Source organism: Strix aluco, chromosome 5 (assembly GCF_031877795.1).
Source record: "Strix aluco isolate bStrAlu1 chromosome 5, bStrAlu1.hap1, whole genome shotgun sequence".
Lineage (NCBI taxonomy): Eukaryota > Metazoa > Chordata > Aves > Strigiformes > Strigidae > Strix > Strix aluco.
In genome coordinates this window covers 73,907,677-73,929,932 of record NC_133935.1, presented here as the reverse complement: position 1 = coordinate 73,929,932, position 22,256 = coordinate 73,907,677, and the positions used below count along the sequence as shown (strand labels likewise).

The 22,256-nt window shown below is 41.3% G+C and overlaps 1 protein-coding gene across 1 annotated transcript in view; it reads left to right on the top strand.

Annotated features, from left to right (window-relative positions):
• The window catches only part of CDHR3 (cadherin related family member 3), a 64,212-nt gene that overhangs the window by 14,080 nt on the left and 27,876 nt on the right, over nucleotides 1-22,256 (top strand). Inside the window, exons 2-4 of the mRNA XM_074827804.1 lie at nucleotides 14,406-14,608; nucleotides 17,751-17,919; nucleotides 20,412-20,497. Coding sequence (XP_074683905.1) covers nucleotides 17,790-17,919; nucleotides 20,412-20,497 — 216 coding nt within the window. The 5' untranslated portion in view covers nucleotides 14,406-14,608; nucleotides 17,751-17,789. The remainder of the gene's footprint in view (nucleotides 1-14,405; nucleotides 14,609-17,750; nucleotides 17,920-20,411; nucleotides 20,498-22,256) is intronic.

Below are 22,256 nucleotides of genomic sequence, written 5' to 3'. Positions count from 1 at the left end.
TTTGTTTTTGACACTTGATTAAATTCTTTTTCCTTAAGAACAGAAAGTAATTTGCTACAAACAAACCATTTAGCTGGGACATGGTGACTACCCCTCTGATACTTCACAGAGCATTTAATTCAACAGAAAAAAGCTAATGGTATAATGTTTAGCACATTTATTTTTTTAAACAGAAGCAAAGGCTAAATTTCTGTATTCACAAAACAGCAACAACATTAGAAGTTTCAGGGTCTGTAAAACCCATTTATGGTGTATCCCGCAACCTGGACCAGCATTACTCCACATCCTCTGGACACAAATGATTTAGGCTGTGGTTCCACAGGCACTTTCTTGCCCACACCCCCTATTTCCTGGCCATTTGTTCCTGGCTGTGTCATCCACTCACTCAGTTCTTATCCAGCATCAATCCATGGATCCAGTTCCCTGTGCAGCAACACCAGCCTGGAATAGCCAAGGCTGAGATGAGACAACTAAGTGAACTGTACAGCTTAGGTTGGTTTTGTCAAGAAAAATGCCCATGTCCAGAAATTGGTTTATGCAAGGAAACAGTCTCAGAGGTTTGCAAGTATCAGTAAAGCAAAATGGCTGAACCCTACTATCTGCCATTAGTGTGAATTGAAACAAAAGATACATAGGTGCTATTGTTAAATATGCATGGACATTACCTTTCTTTGCATTAAGACTAGACATCCAGCCGGACTGCTGGGTGTGTGAACATTCTGGGGTGTCCATCTCTTGATTCTTAAAGAGATTTGGCATGTCATCTCACTGCTTCCCCTTAGAATAGGAAACCAATTTGTGAATGTATTTTATGTCATAGCTTCATAAAGCTGTGCATGTCCTGGGGTAAAGGCTTGGCTGGTGCAAATGTCAGTAGAGCCATGACAGTTTGTACCAGTAGGGAAAATGTTCATCCTTCCTGCCGCTTCCCTAGCTCCTTCAAACCTAAACGGCTGATCCAAATCCCAGTGAAGTCAGTGAGAGCTTTCTCTCTGTGCTGGATCCAGCTCTAGGCAAGTATGCAGCCTCTTAAGTACAGCAATTAAGATATTGAGCTAATGTTAGTAATCCTTTCCTGCCTGCCTAGAACACCCAAACTGTCTGAGCTAGCCTTCATCTCAGGCAAAAGCCTGAGGAAATCAGCTGGGTTTATGTTGCATCTGAAAGGTCAGTCTGTGTCCCCATGGACTAAGAGGTATGGGGGAATTCCAGAATTTGCTGCCAGCTTCTTGGTATTTATTTCTGGAAGCTGTTAGCTTAGGTTTTATTAGCTAATCTTAGTTATGGGGAACTGATATAAGAGTGAGAGTTTTAGAAAGTCACATTTATAGGTGCTTTAAAATGTGTTTATAAATCTACCATCCTTGCTTTTCAGGTTCCTTTTTAGATGGAATTTTAATTCAACATTATTTCTGGACACTCAGGACAGTGCACATGTTCTACTTCTTTTTTAATACCACATATAAGGGCTTTGCTAAGCAAACCTCCCTCTAAAGCAAAGAAAATACTCCTAAAAAATCCTGGCAGAGTTTGACATCGGTAACTTTATACACTACTATTATTGTGAGACATTTTACTACCTAAATAATTCCTCATTTGGGTGAACTTGTGATACACATATTTTGCAGCATATTTAAAATCAGCATAGAAAAAAGAAAAATCCCCTGTAAGGATTTATATTTGATGATGTGAAATAATGAATTTAAAATATAAGCAAATTAATTTAGCACCCTCTTGTTTAAATTGGATTTGTGCTGTTTAAAATAAAATGGAGTGGTGGGTGTCTCAAATATACTAACCCTTCTCAGGCTGAAAAATAATATCCTTTTAGATTATTGACTCTGATTTCCTCTGTGATTGAATCCTTTTCTTTACATGGTTAGTGGGCAGAAATAGTGGGAAAGTCACAACCACAAGCAATAACATGGCAATTGACTCAGAGGTACTGGTGGGACATTTAAGTAATTTTAAGTCAACATATATAAACATTACATTGCTGGCTTGAAAATCTGGACATTGTTTACAGCTGGAAGATTTGATTGCTTAATTGATTTTGATTTTCAAATTGCTTTTGAAAATCAACCACTGGTTTGAATCTGATCCAGATGGGCAATAACTGAAAATTGTTATAATCTGGCACGTATTTGGTAGCATAGATAAGTGAGTTGATGGCCTCATTAAAAGTATCTCAAACATATGCACTGATTAAAAAAACCATCATCTCTGGCTCAGCAGGGTCTTGGTTGAGGGGAACCGAACTGCTCTGTCACCCCTAAGGGCTCTTTCTGGCATGACAGTGGGAGGAAGTTCATAATGCTGTTGCACAGAGGTGAATATAAAATACATTATTGTCCAGCATGCCTGCCTATCAGCGACTGCAATATGGCATAGGCCAGCGCTTGTTTCCGCTGTGGTCAGTGGGAACTCTTGCGTGAGTACATGTGTTCCCCCATCTGAATAAGAATCTGAAATAATGGGTTTTAGGAATCTGAAAGTGGTATTTATTTTTCCACCAACAGGTCATAAAAATTATTGCTTACCTGGTAAAAATATGTTACAGAGAGCAGGCACTAGGGATGGAGGATTCTGAACATCAGACCTAGCCATTCTAAACCTCCTTTATTGTCACTGCAGAGAAACAGATGTTTCAAAAGTACAGTGCTTCCCGTCGTAAAGGCAACGGTTAAAGTTGGTCACACGAGTTGTGACCTAGTTGTGCTTCTTTGTTTCCAAAAGAGGCCTAGGGTGACATATAACATTAACATATGCAGGTCTATGTTTCAGTTATTTCAAGGTAGGTAAGATAAATCCCATCCTCAACAGCATCCCATCATTCTGACTACTACTTGCTAAAGCACCTTGTGAGTACTTTTGCACTTTTTTCACAACCTCTGAATGACTGTGAATGGGGTCTCTCCTCCAGAGCCTTATGACTCAGTTCCCACAACACACTGTCATTTTTTTAAAGGAGAAAATGTATCATTTTCAATAACAAGCTTGGCAAAATGATGTCTCTGGCACATAATGTCCCTGGTTTTCAGTATGCTTTGCAACCATTGCCTACATAAATTAAATGGCTCTTTTCTGTTTAGACAGCTGGATTTCTGTGTGGCACTAGATGGCAATATTCCCTCAGCTCCAGCAATGGTCAGGGGAGCCATACACAGCGAACGGACATATTCTGACCTTGTTTCCTTGTTATCACCTATGTAGCTCATATCATAACAGCTAGGTTTCATGTGACTGAGGTCAATCTGGGCTCTTTTCTTTCTGTGCATTCACCCACCTACCTTTACAGCTTCACAGTTCTCTTGTCAAAACATTTGTTGGACAGTACGCTCACTTACTGTGTGGGGTCTTCTGTTTCATTAAGAAAGCTCTTGTGGTCTCAGGCTGTTCCATGATGTTGATGCTCAAATCCACAGGCAAGAAGTGTCTACGTCTGGAGTATTGCACTGCTTTCCTGCTGCCTTTTGCATAGTAATGTGGTGGCAGACTCAGTCATTACTCAGATAAAATGTTGCCTCATGTCACTTGTGAGTGGCTTATTTTTTTCACTCGTGTTTGCTCTCAGATGAAATAAGCATAATCTAAACTCAGCAAGTGTAAAAAAGTGATTCTGTTCTGTACCCATATGAATTTGGCCCTATCGCTGTGTGATATTTCTAAAGGCTTTCTCTAGTCACAGAACTTACAGGCAGCAAGAACAGAGATAGCGATGAACACCTGTCTCCTTCGTGTGATTAAGATTTTGTTTGCCTTTGGACCACTTTGTTCAGGCCCAGGTCTATTGAAACTGCTCCCTTCAAAATCAGGCTTGTCACTGATCTTTGTGAGACCACGATTATTATAATTATTTTCCAATAGCCTAGATGAAATAGTAGGCCTGCCCAAATATAGAAAGATTCCAAGGATGGCTTTAGACAATGTATGTCCCAGGCAAGATATTGAGGTAGAAACTGAAATTATTGTGGAAAAGTTGTTTTCTTCTCTTCCCTTGCTGTCATAGGACCACCCAAGCCTTCTCTTCAAGCTGATGCCTGCCACTTCCCATTCGCCCCGCCACACAACATTTTTCCAACTTATAAACCTATGTCTGTGCTGCCATAGCTGTTCTGCCACATGCTTCTTAGAGCAAAGATCCCAAACCCACATCCACTGCCTCCCTCATCCTCTTATTGCACATCTCCATGTTGTCAGATCAGGACCCCAGCTTCACATGCCTCAACTTTTTCTTTCTTCCACTCCTCAACTTTCTCAGCAAAGATCCAACTCTTTCTCCACCATGACCCTTCACTGTCTCATACTTCACAGCCCCAGCTTCAATCCTCTGCCTCACAAGTCTCAGTCCTCATGTCCTCATGTAGCTGACTAAATCACGGTACTACTGCATTGGGTATTGCTAAGCGTGAGAATGGAGCAGAAACAAAAACAATACACCAAATCCTTAGGTGGTATCTGGCTGCTGCATGCCATCTGATCCACGGTAATGGGAGGACTGAGACTCTGTGCACGCTGCGGTTACCGTCAGTCAGCTGATGGGTAGACATTTGATGGGGATAAGAAGCAGAGAGCCCTGAGCAGTCACCTTGCAGTTATTTAAGGTCCTGCATAAAAGGGTATTGTCCTCTTTCAGATGCTTCAGTTCAACAGTCAGACTGCAGCTTATACTGTGAAACAAATGGGGAAGAGAGTGAAATGTCCCTCCTTACTCCCTTACACATGTCTTCTAGATGCCAGGTACAGATGCAGAGGAGGGCAGAAGCCACATTTTCCCCAGGGGAAGCCTATGCTAGGAGGTATATGCAGTACTTACCTTTTCGTCATTGGCTTTGCCATGCCAATACCTGGAGGAGAATGTCCTTTCTCAGCTATGGGCTGCTCTTGGGCTACAATCTGCCAAGGAGAAATGAGTCAATTCAGCACCCTCTGGGGCTTGAGGCAAAGCCCATTGGAGCCCTGGAGCAATGAGATGGAAAAGGATGAGGATCGGGGAAAAGCAGAATCAAGTATAAAGCAAGCAGCTGAGGTAGAGATTTACTATTGTCTTGTGCTACATCTGATTAAAAAATTAAACAAGCCCATAGGAGAATGCAGAGCTATTTCTGACCATGTCTCTGGGGAAGCAGCCATTGAGAGGGTCTGGAAGGAACGAAGATGACTATAAGACACCGTGGCACCTCAGGGCCCCGGCACAGGTCAGTCCCCACCACAGCCTTGACAGCCCAAGCAAAAACCCATACCCAGGGCTATATGCTCTTCTCTCATCACACACTCCTCCTCTGCTCCTCTGGAGAGCTACAGAGCCCAGTTGAAGATCTCAAAGTTCTTGAAACCATAAACAAACAAAATTTCACACTGTTAGAAAGTACTCAATTATTCTCACTCCTCCTGTTCAAAGGATGGAGGAATTTAGGTGTGAAAAACTGTCCACCTCCAAGTGAAACTCCACCACCTGAGCCTTCACCCTGTGCCCAGTCATGCTCTTTTCTGTTAACTGCTCTTTTGTTTTGTTTTTGTTTTCCAAAGCCAACAGAAAATATTTTATTTGTGCTAAAATGCAAGGCTGCTTTTGCAAAATATAATCAAATCCCTTTTTCTGATAAAATAGGTAAGATATAGTATGTTTCATGATGCAAAGACCTATTTAAGTAATTCGTGGTGCTATGTTAAAATACTTGACTAACTGAAGTGCATCATGCTGTGTACATAGAAACCTCAGAGTTTCTGCACCCATATTTGCCCAGAGCATTCTTTCTTGTTGCATTTGCATCATTTGCTACTTCACATCCTTGTTTATATATTTACCAGTCAGCTCAGGTGGCCAAGCAATTACAGTAACAGACAAACTTGTAATATGTGTCAATACTGTATCATGAGGTACAAAGTATTGCCACATGGGTTCAGGCCCTTATCCAATATCCAGTAAACCCAGAAAGAAGACTTCATTGGCCTCGACGCATTTTCCACTGAATCTTTACTTGCACTAGAACTTTTTTTGGAAGACAAATCACATGATTAAAATTCAAGTGACATATGTGACTGGTGTGGACAAGTGACATAATTTCTCACAGGTATTAAGTGTTATACACCACCACACGTTTTTGATCTTGAACGACAAAACACAAAGTAGTTGCTGATAACATCTACTTTTGCTCAGGTGGATGAATGTTGAAGCTTGTGTTCTACTGACTTCCATGTTGTGTTAACGCAGAAGAAAATGTAACATTTTTAAGCAGCACAAGAACATCTCAAAGAGAAAAACATTTAGCAGCAATGTTCTTTTTACAGTCATGGTGTCTTACAGTCATCATGATTGAGATTGGGAGTAGGACCAAGAACTTCGGCTTTTCTGCACTTTCTGTGTGGCCTTTGTAGAGAAGTCACTTGACCTCTTTGTAGGGAGGATTCAAGTACATTTGGAGTGTTCTTGAACTTATGTCCTTGTAATCATTTGTCTGCCTCAGTCCACATTTGTCAAGATGGAGTGAAGGGAATGGGAAGGATCAGAACAATCTCCCCTATCTTAATGCCTTACAATACTCCCGGTCCTCCTGAAGCGAGTGCTCAAATTCTCTGTGGCAAAAGACAGACTCCTGCGATTCCTTCTTCTCTGGCAGATGCTTTCATCCCTTGGATGTATAACTGCTGGAGCAATGAGAGAACTTGTTTTCATCACTGACATGTTTTTGGGGCTTCTGTGTGTACTCACACAGATTTTAGGCTGTTCTTTACTTAAACCTGGATCCCAGAAAAAAGCTCTTGGTGTGATGGAATGACTTCTTATTAACGGACACCTCAAGTTAATTATCAAGGAGGTGACTAGTGGGTTTATGTATATACAAGTCAATGCTAGAAAAGAGATGTACCAGATATCTGTCTGGGACTTTTTTGCATAATTGCATGGGTTACTAAACTTGCTAAGGTGCGATCGCTTTAGTGAGATTAAAGTAGCCTGGGTAATACTCATGACTTTTAGTTTGCTCTTGTCACTCACAAATGGTACAGAGGAAGCTTTTAGTTGAGAAATCAAATGAAATGGTGCATAAGTTTTTGGTGTAAGATGCTAAGGTACTGGTTTAATATTTTAGGAAAGGTTACCAAGGCAGTGGATGGAGAAGCTGTAATGTTTAAAGAGAGAGGAGATGAAAATAAAACCTGACAGTCTAGGTAATTTAATTCATGAAATAATAATAATAAATACTCTTGAACTGAGGTTGGATCAGGTGTGTGAAAATTATTCTTAGACTGCTCAATTTTTGGTGAGTAATTACCACAGCAAGAGCAAAATGTCTCCTTTCCTGTGAGTTGGCTAAGCAGAAGAGAGCCACTACTCTGGCTGAAATAGCCATTAATGGGAAAATTATGTCTTGAACCTCTGATGCATTTGAAAAGTGAGAGAACATTTCTTTACTGTTGACAGACTGGAAGTCAATTGAAAATTAAATACATAGAAAAAAGATTAATGTCCTGAACATGCACATTTTGTTATGCAAGTAGATTACTTCTCTGAAGCTGGCCTCTGTTAAAATTCCTCACTTCCCTGAGGACAGGCAATTGAAAGCTTGCACATGAAGTTCTGCTCTGTCCCACCCAATACCCCTCACTTCCCATGTTCTTTCTCTCTGAATCCCAACCTAAGACCTGTGCAGTCTCTCACCCTCCGATCTGTTGGTCTTTCCCATGGAACCAAGATTCTTTAATCTCTTGAAAGATGCAGCATCTTCCTCACATTCTCCACCTTACCTGATAATCCAGAAGATGTTTCTCCAGAATTGCCTTTTTTCTGCACTGCTCTAAAATGCCAAGATTTCAAATCATCTTGAAAACCAAGGAATGATTAAAAGCTCAGTTTGTTCCTTGACCTTTTCATTTGCTCCAATTAATTTTTCTTCCCTCTATTTTGCCGGCAAACTCCCTGGTTCTACTGTTGCTTGCACTGCCTTGACCTCTATTCATCTAGCTGCTTTATATTCCCAGGAATCTCACTGCTGACCTTCCTGCAGTAGCAGAGCTACTGTTGCCAGCCTCACCAGGGAACTTCTGCCTTGCTCGCCTTTTCCTAACTCATCTGTTCCTAACCAGCTCTATATTTGATGATACACATATACTTATTTCTACTTGATTTTCAACCTGTTCAGGACTCCCTTTTAACTATGGCTGATTTTTCACTTTATTCCTCACAACCTGGCAGGATGAATCAGAGAATCACAGAAATCCACTCAGCAGAGTAATATAAGAAAATATTTAAGGGAGAAACTGAGATACTGGCAGCAACTGGAGGAAAAAGGAGCCATAGCCCATTCCACACATACTTGCCTCGCCTGTATGAGCTGCCCTATACACTCTCCTCCTGCTCTCTGTGCTACGCTTGGCTCTTCCCCATCTCCCTGGTCACCTCTCAGGTCTCTTCTCGCAACATGCTTGAATCATGATACTTAACAGGGACTATTTGAAAGCCCTGGAGACCTACTTAGAGAGAAAACAGAAATTAACTACCCCATGGGTATTCACATAGCACCTGAAGCAATTACCTATTGCACTTCCAGGTGAAGCTGGGGAAAGACTGGCATTTCAAGCACATGTGTATTCCAGATGCCTTTGCCATCCATGTCTCCCATACCCCTCTGTGATGTCTCTATCACGAGATGTGCAGAGGAAAGTCTGATTTATGTATATGGACACTGAACTCTTGCTGAAAGTAGATCTGTGTAGGTTCTCAGGTGAAGGAAGGACAAAACAAAGAATTTGGAAAATGTATTTATAGGAAAAAAACCTCAACCACCCACACCAAAACCAAACCCACGAAAACCCCAGCCTAAGAAGTAGGACAAAGAAAATAAAGGACAAAAATTGTGACCTCTGAGTTCTGAAGAAGACTTGGCTATTCAGAGCATAGGGTGGGAACAGTCCTATCACTCAAGCTAGGTACTAAACAAATTTAAACATGTGTCTGAAAGACTTGCTACTTTAAAACTTAGACCAGATGTTTCTATAGTTCTTTCAAGATTAAAAGAAACAGCAGTACAATGGGATAGATTATACATTGCAACTAAAAGGAGGGAATAAAGCTAGCAGCAGTTTTACAGTGTTATGATAATTCGTAACAAATCACAAGCTTATTGTACAAGCCTGTGGTTCATGCCTGTGCACGGAGACCTCATATTTGTGAGGTGTCCAGTCAGATCAAAAGCTTCTTTGTGGGCCCAGGAAATGCATATGAAGGGATGGGCAATGATCTGGTAAGGAAAGGGACAAACTAGACTTTATTGCCAGTATAAATACATTTACATTAATATCTTATCAGCATAAATAGGTCATTTGGGGGTGAGGTTTTCCATACATTTTTTTACTATCATAAAGTCTAGGCACACATTTCCTGGGGCCATGGAAGATTAGCTTCTTCAGTACTACAGGTTGATGCAGTGTTCCCAGATGATATGGTGTGACCACATTCACTTTAAACCCAGGCTGCATCTGTACTTGGCAAGGCCTTAGAAGAACTTCAAAATAGATGCAGATCAACCATCAAATGAATGTTTCTTATGATTCCCCAAACCAGTATCAGATATGTAGGTATGGCTCAGTTCCAGTCAGTAAGTTTTACTGATGCATCTTTTCCAGTTTCATTATATCAGCAGAATGCTCCAGGGCACATATGTACGATAGTTTAAGGTGCACATGCATCAAGCATAGTCAATGCCCACCCCAGCATTAAACTAGCTGTTCATGTTCAGCATGTTCAATTAACATGCTCATACTGCACAAAACACAGGAGCATGGGACAGAGCTTTCTCAACTACAGTCAGCTTTCACTGGGATGGCCACAGAGTGTCATGCAGAACCATCTAGAGATGCTAGCTTAGCTCACAAATCTGTGTGGTTTCTCCAGAGCTGTGTTAAACCTGCATCTCTAAATTCTGCCTCTTAGCAGAGCTGTTAAGTTTGTGTGGAGGTGTTTGAGAATCAACTTGATAAATCCCTGAGCAACCTGATCTAATTAAGCCTGCTTTGAGCAGGGTGTTTGACTAGATGACCTCCAGAGATACCTTCCAACCTAAATTATTCTAGGAGCTGATGCTGATGCACCTATATTGCATCCAATTCCCGTTTTAGTGTCACCTCTATACTATGCTCCATGAAAAAACCCTAGGACTGCCCTTAGATTAAAAAAAAAAAAAAAAGGTTGCGCGGGTGTATTGTGGGCTGGCTAGCTAAATGCCTAATCTGAAGGAGCCAGTGCCCTTTGCATAGTGGTCCATGCTGTTCCTGAGACAGCTACAGCAAAGCTAACTTCATCATATACATATGCTGCAGTCTGACCTCCAGGTATGCAGTGTGTATGGTCTGAGTAATTTTCTGATAGCCAGATAAATAAGAAAACTTCAGGTTCTTGCTTTAAGTAAAAAAGAGTGAGTATTTGATTCTGGTGTGTGAAGAGAGCACCTCATTCGCCAGAGTGATGAAAGCAGCATGGTATTTCCAGATTTAGAACATACTATATTCTTTTCATAATGCTTCAATAAATAAGATGATTGCAGTGAAAAGACTGTTAATGTTTGCTTTCTCAAGTGTGGCCTAGGTCTGTGGATGGAGTGTCAGCAAAGAGCAGTTCTCTGACAAGCAAACAAGCTGACGGTGTTTAGAAACTCCCTTAGAGACACAGGTCCTTTGTTTTGTTTCTCACTCCACAACATGACAAAGAGGAAGAATTTAGGTGGAGCTGATGTAAACTAGGGAAAACATACCATGATCTTCCTTCAGTTTGCATCCTGGGAACATGAAGGACAGGGCTGTAAAGATGATGAAGAGCATGCTCCTTCTCCTCATTTTGCTGGGAGTAGTATCTGGTAAGAACATGATTTCATTACGCTGCTAAAATTAGAACACTGTTGGCTGTTATACTTTCTCTTGGGAGCTTTATAATACATATTTAGGGATCAGACACGGATGGAAAAAATCAAGTAACAATTATTTTCCTACTGAAATAGATTGAGCTCTGTGGTTACAGCAGTATAATGAAGAAGAGAATATGACTCCTTGCTAAGACACTTTGCTGGATGAGGCACTTCATGTGCAATAGCCACTGCTCAGTGTGATGGTGCTGGAGTGGGAAAGGAGGTCAGCTGTCCAAGAAACAATATCTAGTATTAATACTCCAGTATTCTTTCAAATATTGATACATTTCTCTTTGATGAAGTAAAACAAGCAACCAAACAAGACCAAACAAGAAAACACTCATGGAGAGTATTAGTAGGGTAATATTACTATCTTTGCCCAGTGTAAAAATATGGGAGATTTGCCAATATGAATATGTGCACATTAGCAACTTAAAGTAGATCTTCAAACTGCAGTCTGTGTGGCTCCTGGAGCACTTGGTGTTGCTTGTAGTAAGCTAGCTGCTCAGGCAGGGTGACTTTGCTCTCAAGGAACTGAAAGAGTTCTGCCGACCCTCAGGAACCTGACAGTATTTGGTGATTTTCCTGATGTCCCCAAAACTCTGATCTGGACACTGCATGTGAATCTCAGCTTTCCTTGAAAAAAATAGCGTTTTTCTAACCTGCATGATTGTGAACAGAGAAAAGCTTGAAGTTGTGACTCAAGCACACTGTAAAGACTGACAAATCACAGATAAATAAGACTTAAATATGCATATACTTCTCAAAGCCAGTCTCATGATTGCTTTGTCTTGGACTCAGCATTTGTCAATGTTTGGGGCTGGTAATTCTGATAAATAATGTATTAAATTGCTTCAGGCATGTTTTGTTCTCTGAAGTAAGGAGGTAAGCAAGGACTTGTGAATATGGAAGGAGGGCTTTTGTAAAATCAATTGGAAGAAGAATCCATTTAAATGCAGTACCAAAAATTTCAGTTAAAAATAAAGAGCAAGAAGTAAGAACTTGTGATTTAGAAAGACAAATCCTGAATAAACAGCCAATGAAATCTTTAGAGATAATATAAAAATAGCAACTCTTTTCTTTCTACATTTCTAAATGTTATAAATTATTTTACTGATTTTATGAATGGTTTCCATTAATGAGCTCTATCTTGCTGAGGGAACTGGATTCATCAGGTACTGTCCACAGGAGATTATATACAAAGTTCAGCTCCACTTATGGAAATGTATCCCTAGAAGCCTCTCTCAGCCCAGTCTCATTTGCATGGGTGATTTTTGTTGATGATGTTTTCCAGAATCTGTAAGAATGTTGATTAAAAACTCAGTCCTTCACTGGGTCCTGCTTCCACTGACATAAGTCAGGAACAGCTCGCCTGAACTCAGTCCTACTGGAGTGTCAGTGTGACCTGTTCAGATTAACTCTTACAGGTAGTTCCCATCTCAGTCTCCCACATCCCAGCCTGGACCTCACTCACCTGCCTTTTTTTCCATAAATGCCAGAGTAATCCCAGCCAGATCAGTGATCCATGGACCTGCTGTATCTGGAGTGTGGGAGCAGGGGAACCTCCATGCAGATATGGAGAGGCTCTGGGGAAGTGCCTCAGCTCTGCCTCTTACCAGTGAGGCCCTGTGCTCAGAAGAGGTCTTCCCAGAGGCAAACTCTCCCACCACAGCCTAGTATGGCTGGATACATGAACAACATCCCCCGTGCGCCCTCCTTCTCTTCCCCACAATGCAGTGAGTCTTGCAGGCTGCAAGAGGAAGAACTGGAGGTGTCTAATGCAGTCATGTTGCTCTAAGAAGTGCTTCAGGAAACACTGCAAGGTCAAGTGCCTCCTGGGCTGGGATGCAGGAAGAAGGGAGACGATATGACTCCATGCTTTGTCATGTGGACTCATCTACTGCTATTAGTTTTGCTTCTCGTGTAGCAAAAGCACTGGGATCCTAAGTCTTCTCTGATCCTATGGGGAACAGTTATTTGAGAGGCCTGTAACAGGAGCAATGTCTATCACACAAAGGCCATATGTGGGCTATCCCTAAATTGCTCCCAAATTTTTCTCAGGATATAGGGAAACAAGATTTTTTGATAGTTTGGGGAAAATGTCACTAAGTCTTCTTCTAATGTCATTGTATAACATTGGAGCTGAACTTTCATCCTCCAGATTAAAAAGCCTGCTGCTGTTGGAGGAACAGCAATTAGAATGCTTTTTTGGTAGCTGATGTGGGCCATCCTTCCCCAGCCGCATGAGAAGGGGGCAAAGGGAGATGGTTCTGTCCCACACCGCAGAGCTGTTGCAAAGCAGCAGATTTCCCCTTGGCATTATGTTCCCAAGCTCCAGGCTGAGCCTGAGCATCCAAGCAGAAACATGCTGCAGCCCTAATGGCCTCAGACTAGTTCCTGTAGCAGCTTTTTACCTTGCAGTTGCCCAGCAAAAATAAAGGCTTCACGGAGCTTTTGCTACAGTATTTGTGGTGTATGAACAGCCTGGCCAGGCCCTTGAGTGAGCAGTATCTGCCTCCCTCTCGGCACACAGTGTGTAGGAAGTTTGACTGAACACAGCCAGCTTTCTTGGCAAGTGTTTTGGACAAGCCAGTGAAGCCCCCACAAGCAACAGTCAGCAGGGTCACAGTCTCATGTTGAGGTACATTGCCAGTTTAGGCATATGAGGTTACTAAGATGTTGTTTCAGGACATGCCCTAAAAGCTGTCCTGGTTTATGTTTTCTAGACACTCTTAATGAGATAAAGCACAACAGGCCTTTGTTAAAATAACAAAAACCAGAAGCTAAATGACAGAGCAAACAAAGATTTTGGTTTGGGGAGTCCAGAGGTCTGACTGAGAAGCAAGGAACTCATGCAAAGCTGTTGGATGCCACAGCAGACTGCTGCTTCCAGGCAGTTTTCAACCATAGGGTGCTTTTGTGGGCCCACACCTCCTCCAAGGACTGGAGGTTGCTCTTCCATGCTCAAAGCAGAAGACACAACAGCACAACCCCCAAAGTTGTTGCTAACTCACACTCTCACAAGCCAGGAGTGCACATAGCTATCCTAGAAAGATTCAGAAGAGGGAACATGGAGGAAAGGGGCACTACAGACGGTGTAATTCGCAAAAAAGATTGCTTCTTTAACACCCAGGCCTGTGTGATTCAAGGTGCCTTTTGATGTGATTAGTGCACAGAGGCAGCAATTAGCACAGGGTTTGAGATGAAATAATAGCAACATGTTTGGTTTCTTTGCTTCTATATAAAGGCATATATGAAGGCAAACACAGTAACAATACTACTTGAACAACAGCCACTCAAGATGACAACAGTATAGTACTGAATTAGAGAAAAGATTGATTCTTTTGACATTAGCACTGGTTTTACTACCGTGCAATGCCACCATTCATAAGCAAAAAGAGAATCAGGCCATTTTGTGCTCATTAACGGCCGCTCTTGGCACAAGCTGTGTGCTCCTGCTAGCCTAAGATTCCCAGAAGTAATTTTACATTCATTTTCATCTTGCAGGAAGAAGAACCCAGTTGCTTAAGGGCTTACCTGCAACAAGCACTGTTGAAGAAAATGCAGCAGCTGGTGTTTCAGTTTATACCTTTAATGTAACTGTTTCTCCATTGTCTTCTGAAGGTGTTGCAATACTTCCTACCATAGTAAATTCAAATCCACTTACAGAGGCTTTTGATATTGAATCAAAAGGAGATCTTGAATACAGGGTGAGTTTTACATTTAGCTTGAGCAATGTTCAGTCATGTAGGCTGATGTTTCCTGGATTACGGAGCACTGACAGTGCACAGTGTCTCATCTTTTAATCACGGAAGAGTTGCAAATGCAGACTGTGATAGTATTTGGACATGCTATAATAGATATGACAGATGAATAGCAATACTGATTATAATTTTTAAATGCATCTAGGCAAAAACCACCTATCACAATAATTCCATTTATTCTGTGATAGAAAAAACCCCATGAGTTTTGGAAAATAAGAGGTGAAGAAGGACATATAGGACCTGCTTCTGATTTGAGGATTTGTCCATAGTTTTTCAACTTAATTTATATGAAGTCACTGTGAATTTAAAGTGGCTTTGTTAAACCACATGCATCTTCTGTTTGACCACTCTCACCTAGAATGAAAATGAATTTGACTCACTTCCAAACTAAAGTAAGCTGAGTCAGATCAAAGTCATATTTAATTCTGAACAAAGGCTGTGACACACAAGGAATTTATCTTGAGGTAAGAAGTTATCACACTTCCACACATCTGTGATCTATTTCTATCTATTGCGTGCTCTTGTCCTATGGCAAATGCAAAGCAATTTCTATTACTTCAGGCTAATTTCATTGCTGGATAAATTAGCAAGTATTAGCTCACATTTGTCACTGGCAGTGAGTGTTCAGACACATGATAACTTGTCATCCCACTGTAACTCGCTTACATGTCTGAGCCTAAACAGTGACACTGAAGAGTGTCTCTAAAAGATATGGATAGACACTGAGTAGTCTTCAAAAGTTAATTTGAATACATTTTTCTGGGTGTTTCCAAGGAAGATCAAGTTTTCACAGAATTGATACAAAGGCTTTTTTTCTCATTCTCTTTGCTGATGTTTCTGGGAGAAAATTTGGAGAAATATTGTATTCTGTGCAATATTTTGCAAAAGTGATGTGATCCAAAATGATCAGCTCTACCTACTGCCATTACATCTTTGCTAAGATATAGAAAAAGGCAGTATTTCATGTATGAATTATGGGGTTTGAAGATTAGTTAAGTATCCGTTAGCACAGGCTTTTCCGTATTTATGAAGCACATTTAGTCCTGTTGCAGCAAGCCAAGGCAATATCACATTTCTTGGTACGTTTTGAGATTTCTGAGAAAATCACAGTTTCTGAGATCTGAGCCCTGCTCATTCCTCCTCACCTTACTCTTGTTTGAAGAATCCCATGGGCAGAAGATGTGTTGAATGCATGAAAACATACTGCTGCCTGAAACTACCTTGATGCTGTTAGTCATGGTCCCTCTGCATCCCAGGTGTGAAGGGGGGAGCAGGGAGCAGTGAAATTGTCAGGTGGAACAAGGAGCAGACAGTCATGGGGTGACTCTAGACCCCCTTTCACGAAGTCTGCAGCTGCTTCAAGTGTATACAGCGCTGCCTCTACCAGTAAGCATTGCTCCTACCTGGAGGAGAGGTGAACTGTGGCTCACAGCCTATACCAGTGGCAAGCTGTTCTCAAAAGCAACCTAGAAAGAGACCATCTAGATTCACATCTTCACTTGCGGGGTCTCTATAAAGGAGGGTGGAAGATGTGTGTTTAGGCAGTCTGGCTGTAGTTACAACACCAATGAAAATATCTGGCTGTGAACTGGAGGGGTAATCCCCAGAGCACATAATTTCTGCTTAGAATTGGACAGTTTTTCATTTGGAATTAGTTGCATTGTTTACTGTACTTAGATCTCCAGCAAACATTCATTTTGGAGAGCAACCTTCCCACTGGTGTTACAAGCTTTCACTTTTATGAGAAGCTTCTATTTGTACAATATAGGACCATCCAGGACATAGTTGTTTTCTCCTGCAGTATTGTAACAAAAAGATCCACAAGGTTCCAGAGAGCAGCTGTTTTACGTACCAGAAGGCATAAAACGTTTGTGCTTCTGATCACTATCCTCCGTCTTTGTTAATTGGCTCTAGTTTGGCTTCTGTCTTCTAATTGTGCTGACATCACCTTTGTATTTGTCTTCCGGCCATGGCATCTCATCTAAAATCAAGGATTTCTTTCATTGTTCTCCTCCTGCATCCTCTTCAGGCTCATCCATTCTGCAGTATTGTGAATACACTGACACACTCCTTGTCACACACACTTGTGAGCCCCAACTCTTCTCCTTCTCCAGTTCCACAGCACGCTGCTACCATGTTCAAGCTTCACAGTTTTTTAGCTATGCAGCAAATTTAAGTCACCTTTTCCTTTCTTGTCCAAGAAAGGACAGTTCTTGTTTCTTAATTAGCTTCAGCAATGAAGATTGAAGTATACAACTTTTAGCATCCTGCTGTTGCTCTGGACTCATCCTAAGTCCAAAATGAATGTATTTAATGTTTTTTCACAGAATGTCAGTCTTGTGCTTGTACATATTCTGTGTTAAGAGGCAATATGCAGAGCTGGAAGCCTTTCCAAAAAAAAAACCCTCAAAGCAAATGTTTGCCTTATCAATCTTTCAAAACTTAAGGCCTATGTTATTTCTTTAATTAGCACAACATTTTCACCAAACAGTTCTTGTCCCTCTCTCATACAGTGTGCTCATGCAGCTCCCTCCTTCCTCTTGTTTCCTGAAAGTCATCTCCCAGACATAGCTTATACAAGGAAGGGACTGGTACCTGCTAGACTATTTGGTCTCCTGCCCCCACATTCCTTATTGCAAGTAAAAGGTCTTTCCCCTTGTGCTCCTGACTCACAGAAATAGTGAAGCTGCCCTTGTGTCCTGCAGGGCTTCCTCCCAGTTTTCAGTCTCATCACACCTCAACTGCTCCTGGAGCTTGGTGTGGAAAGGTGAAGACTTGGCACCTGCAAGATGTAGTCCTGACCACGAAGGCAAAGCATTGCCTGTGAGGCAGGACAGCTCCTTTCAGGCTTTCTCCTCTTCAGATTGTCCCTTACACAAGAGTTCCTTGAGTTGGTCCGTGAAGACACTACATTTTGGGTTTTCAACTCTGTTTTTCTCACATTTCTGCCACTGACAAGAAATGGGCCAGCAAGTAGAAGATGATCTAAAATACTCACTTCTTACTCATGGAAAGTGTCCCTTTACTTCTATTCACTCATATAGACTATAACTTATATCATGTGCTAATAATAGTTTTTTCTTTTCAGGTTGTTACCACTGGAAACCCTGTTCTAGATTATGAAACAATGCCAAAGAGCTTTGATTTACTGATTTTTGTTGAAGATATAACTGGGAGAACTGACCTTAACATACTGACCATCCAAGTAACAGATAAAAACGAACATCCTGTGTTTCGAGGAAATATGGCAATTCAAAGTAAGATAATGATGGTATTTGAAAAAAACAATGCTTGAAAAGATGACATCAGGTTAAAAAAATCTATAGCTGCATACAGTGCCTGTAGCTAAAGTGGTCTAAGCATTTTCCTTTAGGAAAACAAAGGAGGAACAGGACACTGTTTTTATCAAAGCTTTATTTTACACAAATATTTGGTATGCTTCATCTCTGGAAATGCCCTTTTAATTTTCTTGAAACTTTAACCAAAAATGATTTAACCATTTTGAAGCACCTGAAGAATTTAAGAAAAAAAAAAATTATACCAATAAATATATATGTTCTTTTTTTGATGAGATTAATACCTACCTAGAGGTATGTATTAGAAACTTCAAGTTTGGTGGGGATATAACCATTGAGTATGGGTGCATTTTCAGTAGTTTCTTGAAAACCAGACTGATTTGAAGAAGCAAGATAAATTTATGTAAGTGTATACTATGTATGTGCAAAGATTTCAGAGGGAAAATGATAGAAACGTTACTCTGTCAATGTTTTACACCTGTATATTACATTTGCATCTGCACATGAGAAATTAAGTGGAAAATCAGTTTGAAGAGTGAGATCTTGGAAATTGTGATCTATGGTGGTGCAAATGGAAAGAGGCAAAGAGTTCTGCCTCCTGGGTGGGGCAGATGGTATTAACCAAGTTTATATTAACCAGACCACGGGCAAAGGTGCAACAGGGAGGAGTGTGCAGTGGCCTTAGGAATGAGGCTGGAGTGTCTGGACCCCAGCTGTCGTCAGGGCAGGCTTTGCATGCCATGAGGTACCTAATGCAAGTGACAACCTCACCAATAAAAAGAATAGGAAATAGTTGTCTTACTCTCTGAGCAATTTTGTCTTGTTCATTTACTAATGAGAGGGACCTGGAAAAATTGTACCATGAGCTGACAGAGTATAATGATGTATTTATTGTGTGTTCATACACAGACAGAACAGTTCAGGTAGTGAGTAAAAATATGTTTTTATTATTTCATGAGCTACTGAGAGCCTTTTTGAAGTCTTGATATTCTAACAACACTGTATGGAAGAGCATTCAATAATTCAATATGCAATTTTTTTAAAATCTGAAAGTATGAAACCGTGATCCATTCAAAAGTACTTGGAGCTGGCTGCTGAACCCCCCCCAATCTGGACTAGCAGCCGTGTTATGAAGGCTGTGACTCGCAGCCCTTGGAGTGGTCAGCAGAGCAGAGTGGGTGCAGCCTTGACTTCTGCCTACTGCAGAGGGCAGGGCTTCTCTGCCCGGACAGGTGCAGACTAGGCCTGCTCAAATTCAGCCTGCTTCACTAAAGCCTCCTAAGCACATTTGACTTTCCTGCTTCCATACAATACTTAGTTTGTAAAGCAAATTAGCTTCCCCTAGGGAAGAGGCTGTGTCATCTTCTCAGTATAGCTGGTGTCTTGCATATCATGGGTGCTGCTGGAATCTAATAATAATTAAATGTGACACTTCAGGGGATTGGCACAGCATGAAACACACTCTACGTGGGAGCTTGTTACAAATAAGCGCATCAGCTTAACTCTCAGCTAGAGCTGCCATAAATTGGTGAGCACAGATGTCTGATCTGTCTAACTGTGTGGCTTTAGTTAACAGTACCAGCTACAATTAGACACTAATTGCACATTCACTGGTTATGAAAAAGCATCTCCCTCTCATTAAACTTTATATTCATATTGTGTCCCCCGGGAACAACTCATTACACTGCTCTGGGATTCCCACTGCTCTGATGAGAAGCAGCAGTCAGCAGGGGTCACAGTGGAAACTAATAGTCCAGAAACAGCAAGTCCAGCAGACACAAAAGGGCATAAAGCAAATAATGTGATCTAAAGAACTGTTGTTCTGTTAATCGCTCTACCCAAGGAGAGATAAGCCTGTTGCCAGTGGCCCAGTATGGGACAGCCCAGCTGTGAGAATTCCTGGCATGGAAAGAAATACACCTTGTGCTGAATTAGCACCCTTAATAAGGCATAAATTTGTCAGCGCAAATCATTCACTATTTATTTACCTCGCAGGTATAAAGGAAAAGCAGAAATGAAGAGGAAAGTCTCTGAGCTATCCTGACAGGGGACAGAAGGTGCACAGGGAGAGGATAGCAAAGAGGACCTAGCACTGGGCTATGTTCTCCCCATCTGCATAGTAAAGACAGACACAGGTGTAGCCCAAATACATCATTTTACTCCATATCCTGTGAGCAGCTCAAGATCGGCCATATGTAAAGATCAGTCTTTCTCCTGAAGGCACAATTCCTATTGCAACTCACAGTGATGGTTGCCTGTTTACAGTTATGCAATTGGCTTCTTTTTATCTTTTGAGTATTTGTGCTTTTTGTGATGATTTTTTAATTACACCTGTGAAGTGAGAAGATGCAGCAGGCAGTAATATGCCTGGACAGCTTCAGTGTATTAGTATCTTTGCTACTGTAGCCTTTATTTTTACCCAACTGACAATAAGTACACTTATATCCATGCAGCTGTAATGATCCATGTCTTGGAAGGAACACCTCCAGAACACATTTACCAAGTTGATGCAGCTGATCCTGAAAATGCTGAACTCAAAGTAAGTTATATTAAAGGAAAAAACCCAGAGATTATATAATCCACTGTATCTGAAATGCTAATTACCAGCATCTTTCAACAACTTCCTTATCAGGAACACAGGAAAAGGTTTAGTCAGGAAAAAGAAGCATTTTTGATAATAAACTAAGAAAACCCAGCCTCAGTGTTTGGATACAAATTGTATTTTGAGTTCTCAGCCATCCAAAATTAAGGGATATTGAAGGCATAGTTTGATATAGTTAATCAGAGATACAGTAGAAATTGTGTCTTTTTTTTAAAAAAAAAAAGTATTGCAAAACATTTCTTGTAGATGAGAGTGACTAAAATTAAATAAAATTTTTAACCTTCTGTATGACAATGTAAATGATTTAAAATGAGACAGTGAATAAATCACAAGGCAACTGAATCTCGGCTTTTTGACAATCCCAGGGCAAACTGTGACCTTTGGTTAAGAAAATGTGTTAACTGATCTGAAAATAGTCTTGGTATCAGCAAAAATCTCTGGAAAGTGATAAGTTTGTTTGCAGACAGGGGAAAAGTAACTGCACTTACCTAAGAACTGTGTGGTAGCTTTGTTTTATTGGCTGTGGCTTTATAAAAGACAGCACATTCAAGAACTGAACCTGAAGATTCTACTTCAATATGTAGCATTATTCAAGAGAGCAATTAGCTTGAAGTCTGTCCTCAGGCTTTGCCCAGTGAAACCATCAAACCTGAGCCGGTGAGGAGGGAAGCAGAGGCCTTGGGGTTTAGCTCTGCTTTGTTTCTGAAAGCAATGGCAGCAAATTCCACATGCCTTCCAACCCCTGACGAATCTCAGGTATAATAAGAAGCTGCAAATATAGAGATGCTGGACAACAGGTAAAATAATAATCCAGAAAGGGAATTTAGAAAAGTCAACTGGCAAAAAAATGTTAAAAGAATTCTCATCCCCTAGCTGCCTTTTTAAAAGCTATTTCAATTAAATCTATCATTGCAGGAGGCAAGTTGTTTCACTCAGCTCTCTGTACCTCCTGTTTTTTTTCCAAAAGGTAACACGAGAGCAATTGCATCCGCTGGACAGATCTGCTCAGTGGATTTTGCAGGTTACTTGTATGGTGCATGACCCTCTGATGTTGCATATTTCAGACTTTATGGGTATTACTAGTATCTGCACTAGCAAAGGAAATACCATTGAGGGTGATAGCTTGGCATGTGGAAGATAGTGGTGAGGACGTGGTGGGTATGTAGTAGCTACCTCGTGGCCACAGGGAGCAGGGTGCTGCCTTTCTTCCTACTGTGTATGGTGTTGGGGTGCTCAGCTCCCTCCCACACCCGTGCCCTGGTGTAGTACCCATTTGTGTTGTGCAGTGCACAAAGCGGCTGCTGCTACATGCCACCACTGAGCAGCCGTGTTAACATGGGCCGCTGTGAACACCCTTCAGCCTCACACCCCCATGCACTTTGTGAAAGTCCACACTCCCCTCCTTGCCCTCTCCTATCATCTGGACCCCCAAACGTCATTGCCTCCTCCACAGCTCTTATGTCCCCCAAATCCAGCCTCACCCCTTCTTCTCTCTCTTCTCCTTTGTGCACGTACTCTGCTGCCACCACAAAGCTGATTTCTGCCTACAGCACTGCGGCTCTGCTGGCTGGCCTCTGTGTTAAATTCTCATTGCAGACCTGGAGTTCACAGAGGTAGAGAATAGTGTGGGCTTTAATGTAGTTCAGTGTCTGTGACTCTCCACTGGCTGGTCAGCAAAGCACATACGACCAAGTTT